We start from the raw sequence: 15,202 nt of genomic DNA on the forward strand, positions 1-15,202 counted from the left end.
AAATTTTAAAAATAGATTTAGAGCAAACGAAATCGCAAGATTTGTTAACGGTTAAGGGATTTCGTAGTTTTTTTTTCAAATTAAACAGAATTATATTTTTAACATAGCCGTTTTATGTGTTATATTTTTAACATAGCCGTTTTATGTGCACGTTTTTTTTTTAAAAAAATAGGCGCCACCCGGACACAATGTTTTCTAATGGTAGGCACTTTCAATCAATCAATTTTATTATGGAAAATTAATTTGGTCTTATTTATCAGTCAAAAAAAGTAATATATTGATTAAAATAACAATATATATATATATATTAAAATTTATTAAAATCAATTTATTAAAACAGGTTTAATTAAATTTTAATAATTTTTTCGGAAGTTTTTAGTTTTTTTTCTAAAGTTTCAAAGAAAAAGTCACATGTATTTCCTTTTCCAACCTTTCTGTGTTCTCGTGGTTGTTCTCGTGGTTGTTTTAATAAAAGAGAATTTGTCCAAAAACCAAGGTTACATTAATTTTATAATTTATAATTGTTTAAGCATTAACTTATAATGACTTGTAATAACGAGTAATATATGTTATAATATTTTGAAACCGTTAGGATGGCTGGCGGCGTTACGTTTACTGACCTGGTCGTGCGTCTAACAAAAAATAGACGCGTAACGAGGTAGTGGCTCAGATTTCACGGACTAATCTTACCGTGAAATGTACTGTTATAATTGAGGTTGCAAAATGGTAGAGGTCACGTGTAAAAGCAATGTAAAGAAGGATGGAGTTGTATGGCGTTGTCCGGCAAGAGGGTGCCAAAGAAGGTTCATAAGTTTAATATTTGAAGTATTTTTAATTTATTAATTTAAATGTTAATTAATACTTATAAATTTTTCGAAAAAGATGTAGCATCAGGACAGATTCATTCTTTGATAGAACACCTATGACTTAGCCTAATTGTTCGTATGGTGTATTTCTGGTCACGAAGAATGTCGGTGAGTACGACATGTCACGAACTGAAACTGAGTCCAAAAACAGTTGTTGATTGGTTCAGTTTTTGTCGTGACATTTGTCAGTTTAAATGCGTAGAGCAAATTGACAAGGTAGGTTTAAAGTTAAAGTTTGTCAACAATTTAATAAAAATTGAAATTATATTACAATGCTCAAAAAATTATTTATAAATTAACCAGATAGGTGGCCCTGGCACAATCGTAGAGATTAATGAATCCAAATTAATGAAGGCCAAATATCAGAGGGGGAGAAATGTGGGTGCCAATGAAGGTTGGATTTTTGGAGGAATCCAACGTGATACAAAGTTTTGTTTTGTGGAAGAAGTCGTGGCCCGGAATTCACAAACGTTGTTGCCGTTGATACAAAAGTGGATTGCTCCTGGCACAACCATCGTGTCAGATGAGTGGCGTGCCTATAGCCAGCTGAGAAATATGGGCTACACTCATTTGACAGTCAACTACTCCCAAAATTTTGTTGACCCAATGACAGGAGTACACATCCAAAACGTTGAATCCATGTGGGCACGTTTGAAAGCCAAATTCAAATTAATGTACGGCACGTCGAAGAGCCTGAGGCACACTTACTTGGCAGAATTTCTGTGGCGCGAACGGTACGGCGACCAACCGTTCGGTAATATTATTAGGCACATATGCCAGAAACAATATTTGTTAAATTTTTAAATAATTTTATATTGATTATATGTTGTCCAGTGTTTTAAACAGTTTTTTTAACTTGGTATAATAAAAATTTCATTTTTTTTCGTTCATTTTATAGGCTATATACGTGCAAATAAGGTGTTATGTACGTACAAATAATAAAGACCTAATACGTGCAAATAACGTAATATACGTACAAATTATAATAAAATATATAATAAAAACATCTAAAACGTTTAATTTCCTAAATTATACGTGCAAATTTAAATTATTACATTAAAAAACCTATTTTAATCTCAATGCACTTTTCGAATTTCAGTAGGAGGAATTTCGAATTTTACTCTCTATTAGAGGTAGTGAATGTAAACAAACGTTGTAATTCTGAATGTAAACTTTTGCCCAACGAGCAAGCAATATTTATAAACAATTGACAAATTGAGTTCTCCAATAGCAAATCATTTTTCTCCTTTCTCAAGTTTTAACTCTTTCAAAAACTAAATGGTTTATCGTTTATGAAGAACGATGATTGTGTGTGACATGTTTGTGTAAAGCGGTTGCTCTTTGCTTTGTCTTTCATTATTTTTTCTTTGTCTTCCATAAAAGAAACAACTGTACATTGTGCAAATGTTTCGTTTACAAGCCCGTTTCAAATTGGCATTATTCAACAAAAAATAAGAGATGTTTCATGAAATGTTAACCATTGTTTATTTAACTGTTGCTTATTTTACGATATTGGATTTAACTTTATTTTGACACAAAAAATTTATAAAAGTTATCAATTTAGATTACATTACTTAGTTCAACTGCAAACTTCACTAATTACAAAATACTAATGTCAAATACTTGAATTAGAATGTCATATAACAAAGTAGATGACATTTTGAAAGATTATTTTTTCCCATGCTGTTACCGAAACGATGCGCCATAAATTTGCGATTAGCACATCGATAGCAATATCGCAATTAACTTTTTTCCATCTGCATTAAATTATTCACCAATTGGAACAACAAAAAATTACTAGAGTAACGATTGTTTACCGTTAAATTACCGATTCTTAATGAAAGAAACGTTTTACAAAATAATCATCGTAGTTACAAACAAGCACTGTTAGACTTAATTGTTATACTGGCTATATCCCGTCAAATATCGAGTGCATCCCATGAGGTGTGAGAAAAATTGCTCCTGTCCCATGAAAAGTTTAATATATGCGTTTAATGCGCTTAATACATGCTTTTACGTTTCATATAAAATTGTAAATATGTGTAAATGATTATATCTTTTTTTTACAACGTTTTGAAATAATTTAAAGCAGAAATTTTGTCTGTTACATCAAGTTGTTATTATTCTCATCCGTACGACAAGAGCTTATTGGTTCGTTGAACTGTAGCTTCAACCAACTTGCAACCTCTATAAGAGATTTTTAGTGTCTGTTGTGTTGAGATGAGAAGAGTTGTTGATGCAGCGAAGAGATGGCGCATCATTTGGGTGGGGATGACAAACAGACTGATGTTGATGTTATTGTTTAATCATGATTTGTAGCTTTGGCCAGGCTAAAGTTGTGGGAGTATTCGTCTAATGGATCTTGGTGGCATTTGTTGCATAACAACTAAAATTATCATTTTATTTTGAAAAATTAATTTGGTCTTATTTTTCAGTCAAAAAAAAGAGATAATTATATTTATTGTTCATTATTTTTCACTAACGGTACAAAGAACTCTACAAAAAGTTTACCTTTAAATATGACATGCTCTCCGCTTATCTCATCGAAACATTGTTTGTTCGTTGTTTTGTTGAATTAAGCCACGCCCACCGGGAGCATTTCCGTTTAGTTGTTTATTGTTGGTCGTTGTTTACGATTATTAACGATATTTTTAGACTGTTGCATTCTAGTCAGAAGTAATTTAATTTTTAAAAATAGAAGTTGAAGTGCGCAAAGTGGAGTATGGCTGAGAGGTCAATTTATTTATTTGTTGATAAAAACTTCAATTGATTAATCTTTTACGCACAGGTGCAGAAAACCTTTCCCATTGTACAAATAAGATGTATAATTTTATTGAATTCAAGTTATTATCTGAAACATCGCAGCAAAAATTTTAAAGTAGAGAAGACTTTATTTTGCCATGTGACATATTGAGTTCATTTATAGCTTTTATATATGGCGAGGCTTAATTCAACAAAACAACGAACTAACAATATTTATAAACAATTGACAAATTGAGTTCTCTAATAGCAAATCATTTTTCTCCTTTCTCAAGTTTTAACTCTTTCAAAAACTAAATGGCTTATCGTTTATGAAGAACTATGATTGTGTGTGACATGTTTGTGTAAAGCGGTTGCTCTTTGTCTTTCTCTTCCATTAATTTTTCTTTGTCTTTCATAAAAGAAACAACTGTACATTGTGCAAATGTAGTGTAAGTGTAGTAACCACGTTTCGTTTACAAACCCGTTTCAAATTGGCATTATTCAAAAAAAAATAAGAATGTGTGACGTGCGGGCCCTATGCGGTCTCCATCCAATTACGAGTCTCAAAAATTTTACACTTGCTTGTTTATTTTTAATTCGATCCTGCACATCATCATCACAAATGCAATATTTATCTGCTTGATATTAAACCGCTGGACGTGTGTGAATGTGTGAAAAATAATCTGGTTTTGTTTTAATGAAAATTATTATTTAATGATTTATTTATTGTCTACTCCTCTGTTGGGCACATAGGTTTCGGGAATTTCCTAAATGGGACAATGGAGTTTTGAAGAAAGTATCGCAAGTAATCAATGAATATTCGGTTTGTAGACATTTTTGTAAGCATATAAACGGCTGCACTACAACTTAAATTAAAACTTTGATTTTGTAGCGTAATTTTCAAAAGAAACGTTCAATGGAAAATAGATTTTATTTTAAAAATGGAGAAGATGAAATCTATCCGGTTCGTATGCAATCTTTGCTTCAATGAAATATAAACTAATGAAAATTATAAATTAACGAATGTTAAGATTAAATAAAGTAAATCAAATAAACATGTCTAGTTTAATCGAAGATCAGATGATGGTTCACCCGTGGATCTAGATGCAGAAAATTTTTTGGATCACATCGTCAATTTTTACGCAAGTTCATTCAACAATGTAACTATCGATATTTTTCCAAAAGCAAACAGCTCCAATAAAAGTTAAATTGATTATACACTAGGAACCGGTTAAAAAGTCTTAGTAGGACCAAATTTGAAAGAACGAAATTATGCAAATCATACTTAAACTTTATTTAGTCTGCTTAAACCTAGAGGCTGACCGCAAACCTGTAAGCCGCAATAAAATATCGTCCACAGAGAGTTTGAGGTTTTGTAAGTTTTGCTTAAAGTTATCAAATACGTCGGTACTCATAAAAATTTTTATTAATTAACTTACTAGGGGCACATGCGTTGTGTAACATGATGTTTGCATTGTTCAAATGTGAACCCATGTACATAGACGTAGCTAGGACTTTTTGTTTTTGGGTGTTTAAATATTGTTTTTCTTGTATTTCCACAAAATTCAAAACTTTGATAAGCGCATGTCTGGACAGATTCGTTTGATAATTTTTTTGAATGATCTGATGAAACGAAAATAATTATGTTTAATGAAATCGTTATGCTTAATTTGAAAACATTAAAACAGAAAATTTTTTAAACGTTTTTAGGCGATTGTTTTTGCAAACATTACAAATGGTGTATTTGTATGGCCATTTAATATTGTGTTGTAATATCTAGAACGTTTTTCAAATCAATTGCTTCTTGAAGAATAACGGCCACTGCCATTGAATTTTGATACAAATGTAACGCGTTATACTATAAAAAAGATGAAATGCCTGCCCGTACTATCACTTTAGCTATGTCAAAATCTGGTCCGATTAACCGGCTTCTAATGTATGCATTTGGGCAGTTGATATGTTCAGAACATTTGTTTTTAAAGGTTCAACTTAATAGAAAATTGTACAAAACATAATGGCTAAACACTTTTTATAAGCAAGTTTAAACGTAAACTACTGCACCATTGATAGGACGGTATAAAAGGAAAAATATTCCATGAAGATTATTACTTCGGACTGCAATTTAGACAATTTGGCATTGCGAACAACTTCCTCAAATACAATTACAATACGAAAGAAATATGCCCTATTTGTTCAAAAATGTATGGGAACCGAGGGGACATCAAAACACTTCCTTGCAAGCATTCGTACCACAAAAGTTGCATCGGAGTATGGCTCAAGGTTATAAAATTTTTTTAGAATTTTTGATTTAAATATTCTGATATCCAGCGAACAATAGAATTATGTTAATGTTTTATTCATTATTAAGGAAGTAGGGCGCTGTCCATTGTGCGTAAGAAGTGTTTTCTCCGGAAAAAGTCATCTTACAGATAAATTTAACTTTGAACCGAAGTATTTTTTGGTGGATTGTCCTGAAAATTCCAAACTCGTTTACGTGTATGCACACTCCGGGCCAAAATATTTTAAGTTTGATAATTATAAAAAATGTAGCGCAACATCATTCAGCAAACTTTTCTACTGTCCAAAACATCGTAAGTATGTGATGGATAACATCACTTTAAAACAGCCACCAGCAACTCAGCTTGAGGCTATTGGCTATTCAGTCAAGCCCAGCCCCTGCCATCACCATCAACTGTCAGTTCAATCAGACTATTTTCTTCCACCTGCTTATTTATCTCTATTTTTTTATATATTTATTCAACTTAGATTACTCACTTCAACTTCATCATTAATTTTCGATAGCGTTATTGACAAATAAATTTTTCCACCAACATTGAATCAGTTACCAATTTGAAAAGATAAAAGTTCTAGAGTAACGATTGTTTACCGTTAAATTACCGATTCTTAATGAAAGAAACGTTTTACAAAATAATCATCGTAGTTACAAACAAGCACTGTTAGACTTAATTGTTATACTGGCTATAGCCCGTCAAATATCGAGTGCATCCCATGAGGTGTGAGAAAAATTGCTCCTGTCCCATGAAAAGTTTAATATATGCGTTTAATGCGCTTAATACATGCTTTTACGTTTCATATAAAATTGTAAATATGTGTAAATTATTATATCTTTTTTTTACAACGTTTTGAAATAATTTAAAACGAAAATTTTGTCTGTTACATCAAGTTGTTATTATTCCCATTCGTACGGCAAGAGCTTATTGGTTCGTTGAACTGTAGCTTCAACCAACTTGCAACCTACATAAGAGTTGTGTTGAAATGAGTGGAGCTGTTGATGCAGCAAAGAGAAGGCGCATCATTTGGGTGGGGATGGCAAACAGACTTATGTTGATGTTATTGTTTAACTTGATTTGTAGTTATTAAGGACGCTATGCCCGGGCCAAAGTTGTGCGAGTATTCGTCTGACAAATTGTTTGGATTGATTCATTGTAGGGGTAGGAGGAGACCGTCAACTTCCAATATAGGCTAAGCTAAGTCCGTCGTATCGATGTTGCTATCTTAATTAAGGATGCACTGGATTTAGGTTTTTCAAACACGGCCGGGCCGGACTTGGCCGGATTTTAGTTACCATTTTACATACGTTAGAGGAAATACTCACATTTACGGTTACATGTTGAACATCAAAAAATAACACCAAGCAAATAGTTAATTAATTCAAATATATGAATAAGCTGTGTGATACGCCAAATTCTGTACACAAAGATCAGCTTATAATTATGCATATTTGCATAGCCCATGTAAAAGCACAAAGAAAATTGTCCACCTCACAGTTAGTGATGTTGTAATTATGTGCCATGTATGCTTAGCCTAACCTTTAACATACCATGTTCTTAAATTATGCGCTTATTTATCTCTCTCTCTCTCTATATATATATATACATATATATATATATGTGTGTGTGTGTGTGTCTATTTTTACAATATTCTATAAATTCTACCGAATGTTTGGCGTTAATATGTTTGTAGTTCGTTTTTTCAATTTTTCTCACTAAAGTGAAAATTAGGGTCCATTACCAACATATATATGTCTATATATATATTATGTAGCTATATATATAATTACAGTCATATACAATTATATAGTATATACACGTGCACAAGTTCTTTTACACAAAGATCAGCTTATAATTTATGCATATCCCATGTTATAGCACAAAGAAAATTGTCCAGCTCACCTCATAATTAGTGATGTTTTTATTATGTGTCATGTGTGCTTAGCCTTTAACTTATTGACATAAAATTAATTGAATTTAATAAAAAAAATTTTTCTATTTATAACGTTTTTAAATGTTGATGGACGCTTAAATCCGACCGGATTTGAAAAAAGCCGGATTTTGATCGGGGCCGAACTTCGGTGCATCCCTAATCTTAATTACTTTTTTTTACCACTACACTAAAAAAACATGCTGGAAACATTTTTCAAAGAATGAAAAAATCTACAGATCGCATAATTTTCCAATTTGCAACGAAGGTTTATCAATGAGATATTAATCAGAGTCATAAAATCAGAGTCTGTCACGGCGTTTTTATGATTTTTTCCTTATTTTAAATATTAAATTTTTTTAATATATTAATTTATAGATTATTAAAAGAACCCATTTATTACTATCCACATCATTAGCCACACGGTAATTTGACAAATTTATTGCTTTTAATTTTAATTGAATTTAGGTCGCAAGATGGACCCACAATCACGTTTTGTTCCATTTTGACTAATTTTGATTTCATTTTGATTAATTTTTTTCGCTGAGAAGAAAAATAAGATTATCTTATGAAAAACACAGTTAACTCGCTTAGTCAAGCAGAGTGTAGTATTAACAACATTTTTGCATATTGTCCTCAAAAGTTTTTAGGTAACAGAATTTAATCGCAGAGTCATTACATTGAGATTATCAGTTATAATGATAAATACAAAGGTAATGAAAATAACGATATGTCTTATCAAGCATTTAATAAACAGCATTCTTACAATAACATGTGTACCTGAAAAAATTCGTTAGTTTGAAAATCATAGACAAGTATAGTCGTAGCAATATCGTTAATAAATTTAGCAACAGTTGTGCCAAGAAGAATTGCAGTTGTTTTTGTGTAAACAAATTATTAAAGTAAAAAATGAAAAAAATTGAAAATCATGTAATGACGATTCCTTTGCTGACACACGCTCCTTTTTCTCCTTCTGTTAGAGCTGGCCACAGATAGACTTTGATGGCCTTCGAATTTGGGTCAGATGTATGGAATCGAGAATGTTTGGTTTGGTCGAAAGGGCCCATCTCGTAGTCGATGAGCATCGGTGGGTTCTGAACTGTTAGCGACCAGGCTACCGATACACACTCCTCGATGTACCTATTAGCATTCAGGTTTTCTGAACTCTTCATTGAAATATGCATATATAGGTTTGTTCGTTTTGTATCTTTTTTTTTAGTCAGTAAAATTAGTTGTAGGAAAATTTTAACATTACCTCGTCAGACCATTGCAGTTTCTCAGAGAGGGGTAGTCAAACAGGGTGATCCAAACTCGCTCGCTGACTTCCTGAAGAGTTATGAAAAAAACGTTAACTTTATGATCGAATGTTGATTAAAAATTGGTCGTTACAAATATTGTGGTCCTGGTATTATAAATGTTATAATCAGCTGGCTGTAAAATAAAATAATTATATATTCGTGAAAATGAATTACAACAAAAACAATTTTTACATTTGTTGTGTGAAATTTAGACTTCTAAACTTTCCAATAAGCATAGGCTGCTGATAAAGTTAAAAACTATATAAATGTTGTGATATTTATGAAGAACACATAAAAGCGAACCAAAAAATTAAATTCAGTAAAAACTGGACAACACAAAAAACCGTGTATGTGAAAGACAAATACCTGTCAACCACCCAAGCAGCTGAAACGAAAACAAGCGACACTTGGTATGACAGTGTAAAATAATTTCTTTCTATACAAAAGTAATTGTTCTACATTCAATAGCTCTAACGTTGTAATTCCTTCTTAAGTCATGCTTATCCAGCGTCTTCCTCAAATAAACTCCAATGTCATCTTCAAGGTCGTTTGCGGCGTGACACAAGTGGGGCAGTCCACTTTGCAGAACCCGAGGGATGTGCAGCATCTCCCTTACTCTCGTCTTCAGGTCCAGTAAGGTCTTTTGCGTCGAACGAAAACTCAACTGAGTAATTTTAATTGAAAATTTTACTTCATTAACTTTACTTGAGTAAAACACAGTGACCAAATATGGAGCAAAGAAAATTGTAATTAAAAAATTTCTTTATAGGTTAGAATTTTAATAATTCTAAACAAAACCTGATCGAACATTAGATGTTATATAAAAAGTTATTAGTACAAACGTGCATGTAATTAGTAAGTAATTCATTTCTATTCATTGATTCAACAGAACGTAAAAATTATTTGTAAAAAAAAGATACCACAATGATAGAAAGAAGCAGCTTGGTCTTGAGATCATCACATTCGGACAGTTCTGGAAGATTCTCCAGAGCATCCAAGGCATCCACTCTGGCTTCTGAGTACAAATTGCCGTATCTGAATGTGGTGTGGTGTGGTGGTTATGTAAGTCGCAAGAGCAGCCTTGACGCAGCGAATAATAGCACACAAACGAAAAAACAAATTTACTTAGAGTTTATTTGTTCGTGAGGTTTCCCTTCAACTTTCATGAATGGTTTTTAACACCAAATGGCGCACATTATGCAAACCAAATGTAACAAACTTTAAAGTACATTCATAGCCTTGACATGCAAATCAGATCGCCCAGCAAATTTTGTAATAAGACAACGAAAACAATGTCAATTTTTTATGAGCCAATTCATTGATTGGAGTGCTTGGATAACATTCGGAGAAGCGTGGTATTATACAAAACAGTAATTCAAGAATCTGACCTTTTAATGAGTTGCGTCGGTCTGTTGGCTCCCAAACTCAAATCCTCAAACTTGCTGGAACCTTTTGCGAGCTGACGACGAGCTTGTTCTGACAATCTTCGAACGAATAACGTTAACCGTTTATTTTCATAATAGTAACTACATAGCAATTTTCAAACTGCACAGAAAATACTTGTTCATAAAAAAAGATGTCAAGTCGTGAGATATTTATTAGCTAGTGGATGTAGTGGCAGATCTATTCAACTTGGACGGAAGGGGTCAAGATTTTGAAAAATATTTAACGCCGGACTAGCAGCTGCCGGTCCGCGGCGTTCTCCCAAAATTTTTAAAAATATTCAAAATAAAAAAATAGACTTGACCAGCAACAAAAAAATTTCATTATTTAGTACTGGTGAGATAAGAATAGGAGTAAGACCGCGAAAGCCAGAATGATCTCTGCAACAAATGAGATTCATTGTTCTAAATTGGCGAGATAAGTATATATGTGAGGGTGGTCAGCTGTTTAAAAAAAACATGATTAGAGTGTGAGATGAGTATGAAAGTGAGCACGAAATAGTATTTCACGCGTGATATATTAACCATAACTGACCATACATATATATACATATGCAAACGTTGTCAGCTGTTTAAAAGTATCATTATATCATGCACACTATATATATATATATATATATATATATATATATATAAATTAATTTGCATAAACATGTGCGTGTGATCAGCTGTTCAAAAACACGTGGTTATAAACAAAGAAGAACCACGTTGCGAAACTTTAAAATTACGTAATATTATTGTTAATCGCATGTATCTGTGATTTTGAAATTGATTGAAACGGAATAAAATATTGCGCATGTTATTAAAGTTTATTGGAGTTAATAAAAACTGTTTAGAATTAAAATAAGGTTAGTTTCAGAAATTCATTTGTTACGCTTAGAGAGAATTTAACCGTTAGACTGGAAGATAACATTTCGGAACTTGCAGCTGACCAAGGGTTACAGATTCGATTTGAGAATGCATCTTCGCTTGCCGCATTTTGGATAAACATTAGGTCGGAATACCCAGAGCTCACCGAAAAGCTATACAAATTCTTCTCTCCTTCTCTTCTACTTATTTGTGTGAAATCGGGTTTTCATGTATGGCTGTGATTAAGATAAAATTCAGAAACTATTTGGAAGTTTCTTCACCACTACGCTTTGTCTTCATTTGAACCACGCCTTAATGTAATCACAAAAAGAAAACAAGCTCATTCTTCACACTAATTTTTATTTCATTTTATTTACATTTTGTTTCAAAATATCGAAGTAATTGTACTATTATTTATTTTTAATAAACATTGTAGCTAAAAGATTTCATGCTTCTAAAATTAACAAATTAACAAAATCTACAAATCTGCCGACATTCACATATATATTGTGTAATGGTGGTCCGCAGCATGCCCATTAAATTCCGTACCGGTCCGCGAAACAACTGTTCTACACGACTTTCAGTAAAATCAACTCCGTCGTCGAATGACACATCAGCATCAACAAAAACGTCAACCCTACCTCGAACAGCGTACGCGGGCACGTCAGCAACATAAACATCTGCGTCGTCTCAAGCACACCCAAATCGACCCACCGACACCAACATTCCACCACCTCAGAGAACCACACGATCGGGAAGAAAAGTTCACCTCTCATCTCGATCTCCTGATTAGTATCGAATTGGTATCAACAGCTAACGCTGACGGTCTAGCGGGTGAGTATTGTTGAACCCGCACATCCCTAATTTAAACACGTGACGACTTTCTATATATAGTTTTAAAACAAAGGCAACACCCTTTCCTCTCGCGACGTTTTACGATCGGACTTCTACTTATCCAATCGCATTGCCAAGCATGTTTTCGTTCATTTTTGTATTACGCAAGTAATTACGTTATCGAAAGAACGTGATCGAAAAACAAGCAGAAAGTTTCCACTCCAACGCGAATCTTTCTTCGATACGACAGCACAGGATCGATCCCGACAATTCAACCTCATCCATCACGTTTGCCAACACACACGCGACGGTCTGGTGGGAGCTATATAAGAAACTGCTGCTGAGTCCCCAGTAGAGAGGAAATACTATTCTTTTCTTCGTCCGCTCACTGCTCTTCTTGGTTCGGTGTTCTCTTACTTTAGCGCAACAGCAATATATGACAGGTTAAGTTCAAAGATTTAAAAGATATTGATCATTTGGTTTAAGAAAATTGTTCTGAATTTATAATTTTGTGATTGTAAAAAATTATATAATGTTTTCTGGATTAGGTTAATCAGTGAGCGTGGGTCATTTGCTTTGAAGTGTTCGGTTTAAAGTGCCAAGTTCGTTTTTAACATGTCAGTTGACAGTATTTTCAGTATTTAATTAAGGTGCATATATAAAAACTTTTATTATATATCTTTTAATATAAAAAATTGTATTTAATTGATTTTGGTTTATTTTTTTGTTAATTAATTAAATTATAATTTAAAATTCATAAATGGTGAGTAATTTTATTTTTAAACGAATAACGTGACGACACTTATGATCGAACAACAGAACGCAGGCACCTGTCCGACATGCCGAAGTGAAGTGTTCGACATGCAGGATGTTGCTTGCAAAGTTCAATATTTCGTCAAACCGCAAAGAAGAATCTGCGAACATTAGATGGCAAATTTATTTATTTCGGTGTTGGTTAAAAATAGTTACTCTTTAAAATTTTAAGTTCCATTTCGATGAATAGTTTTACATCTGATGTATTTTTTTACTCAATTATTAAAAGATTTGTCGACTAAAAATAACCTGTACAGAATTTCATGTAAAAGAATAAAAACCGTTCTAGATGAAAAAATTGTTTGAAAACTTAATTAACCTTGTCTGCTGAAGTCTGTTAACGTGCAATAAATAGTTGGGAACTCAGCTAGTTTTATATTTGAATGAAAATGACGAAAAATAACAACAATATAATTATTACATATAATGTAAACGAAAAAATCTCGTTCATACGAACACGAATAAACAATCTATCAAACTGACAAACTCTTCAGTAGGTCGGTCAAAGCAACCGACCAATACAACAACTGACCAACCAACCAATCTTTTAACCAAACAACCAACCAATCATTCAACTGAACAACCAGCCAATCATTCAACCAACTGACTAACCAACCACCAAATCAATCATTTAACCAACCAACCAATCATTCAACCAACTGACCAACCAGCCAATCATTCAACCAACTGACCAACCAGCCAATCATTCAACCAACTGACCAACCAACCAGCCAATACACCAACTGACCAACCAACCACCCTACCAATCATTTAACCAACCCACCAACCAATCATTCAACCAACCTATCATTCAACCAACTCACCGATCTTGAAGTTGTTTCTCTCTCTCTTGCAACCTACCAACGAGTTCCTTTTGCTTTTTCAGCTCCTTCTTCAAACTGCTGACCTCGTTCCTTAGCATGTCCATCAGTTTCTGGTCCGTCGCTGTTCTTTCCAGCTGGTTGCTGCATGGTTCGGTTGCGTGATCATGTGAATATGCTGGACTTTATGAACTCATGTACGCATTGTTGGTATGTGTTTTTTATCAAATGGTTTTACGAATTTATTTTGAATTCTTATGATAAAAGTATAATAAAAAAAACGTTGAATTATATTTTGGAAAAAAGAGATCCACTGCAAATGATTTTGACGTGTGAACACTGTTTCAGTTTTCGCTAGCACTCGCTCGCTCACTCACTCACTTACTCACTCACTCACTCACTCAGTCATAAACGTTAACCTATTCTGAATGTTTCCTTCACTTGTTTTTCACGGTTACCAAATATTCGCCTCCATATTTTGTTTGTTTATAATTAATGTTGTTGTTGTTGTTGTTTATATTTGTGTCTATGTGGTGATTAATGTTGTTGTTGTGTAAATTTTTGTTTATGATTCACTCATTCACTCACTCACTCACTCACTCACTCACTCACTCACTCACTCACTCACTCACTCACTCACTCACTCACTCACTCACTCACTCATTCATTCATTTTGGGTCTATGTATCACCGTTATTTTTGTTTAAACGGTTCTTTATTTCGGTTTCATTGCCATCTATATATTAATCACCGTAACTGTCATCATTATCGTAGTCCTCAGAATCACCATCGTCATCATCACATCATCATCATCATCATCATTTTGGCTGTGCGGTAGTGTAACGGTAAAGCGTTTGACATTGGCAATGCGGTGACTGGATTCGATGGCAGAGATATCCTTGCTTACCACATGAACTGTGTGTGTTTGTTGTTGACGCTTCTTGTGAAATATTGAAGTGAGAAATTATATTTTTCGTTATTTTGAACAACTTATTTGTCATCAACAACATCATCATCATCATCTTAATCACATTCATAATCATCATCATCATCTAAATCACATTCATAATCATCATCATAATCTTAATCGCATTCATCATCATCATCATCATCATCTAAATCACATTCATAATCATCATCATAATCTTAATCGCATTCATCATCATCATCATCATCTAAATCACATTCATAATCATCATCATAATCTTAATCGCATTCATCATCATCATCATCTCAATCACATTCATCATCATCTAAATCACATTCATAATCATCATCATAATCTTAATCACATTCATCATCATCTAAATCACATTC

General features: G+C 33.1%; 3 protein-coding genes across 3 annotated transcripts in view; 1 reads left to right on the forward strand and 2 right to left on the reverse strand.

The window, feature by feature from the left end:
• Positions 1-8,755: 8,755 nt before the first annotated feature.
• Positions 8,756-10,970, reverse strand: HELRODRAFT_177655 (hypothetical protein; the record flags this gene model as incomplete). Its single annotated transcript, XM_009025801.1, has 6 exons — positions 8,756-8,969; positions 9,085-9,155; positions 9,603-9,791; positions 10,048-10,162; positions 10,516-10,611; positions 10,870-10,970. The coding sequence occupies 6 exons, from the start codon at positions 10,968-10,970 to the stop codon at positions 8,756-8,758; spliced, it is 786 nt and encodes a 261-aa protein (XP_009024049.1).
• A 977-nt stretch (positions 10,971-11,947) lies between these two features.
• HELRODRAFT_193158 (hypothetical protein) lies at positions 11,948-13,431 on the forward strand (the record flags this gene model as incomplete). Its single annotated transcript, XM_009025802.1, has 6 exons — positions 11,948-12,081; positions 12,158-12,252; positions 12,326-12,420; positions 12,503-12,695; positions 12,801-12,870; positions 13,073-13,431. The coding sequence occupies 4 exons, from the start codon at positions 11,948-11,950 to the stop codon at positions 12,605-12,607; spliced, it is 429 nt and encodes a 142-aa protein (XP_009024050.1). The 3' UTR covers positions 12,608-12,695; positions 12,801-12,870; positions 13,073-13,431.
• A 1,272-nt stretch (positions 13,432-14,703) lies between these two features.
• HELRODRAFT_177657 (hypothetical protein) overlaps positions 14,704-15,202 on the reverse strand; it is a gene marked incomplete at both ends in the record, with an annotated part of 3,726 nt that continues 3,227 nt past the window's right edge. The window contains one exon of the mRNA XM_009025803.1: positions 14,704-14,800. Coding sequence (XP_009024051.1) covers positions 14,704-14,800 — 97 coding nt within the window. The remainder of the gene's footprint in view (positions 14,801-15,202) is intronic.

Source organism: Helobdella robusta (assembly GCF_000326865.2).
Source record: "Helobdella robusta unplaced genomic scaffold HELROscaffold_43, whole genome shotgun sequence".
NCBI classification, from domain to species: Eukaryota; Metazoa; Annelida; class Clitellata; order Rhynchobdellida; family Glossiphoniidae; genus Helobdella; species Helobdella robusta.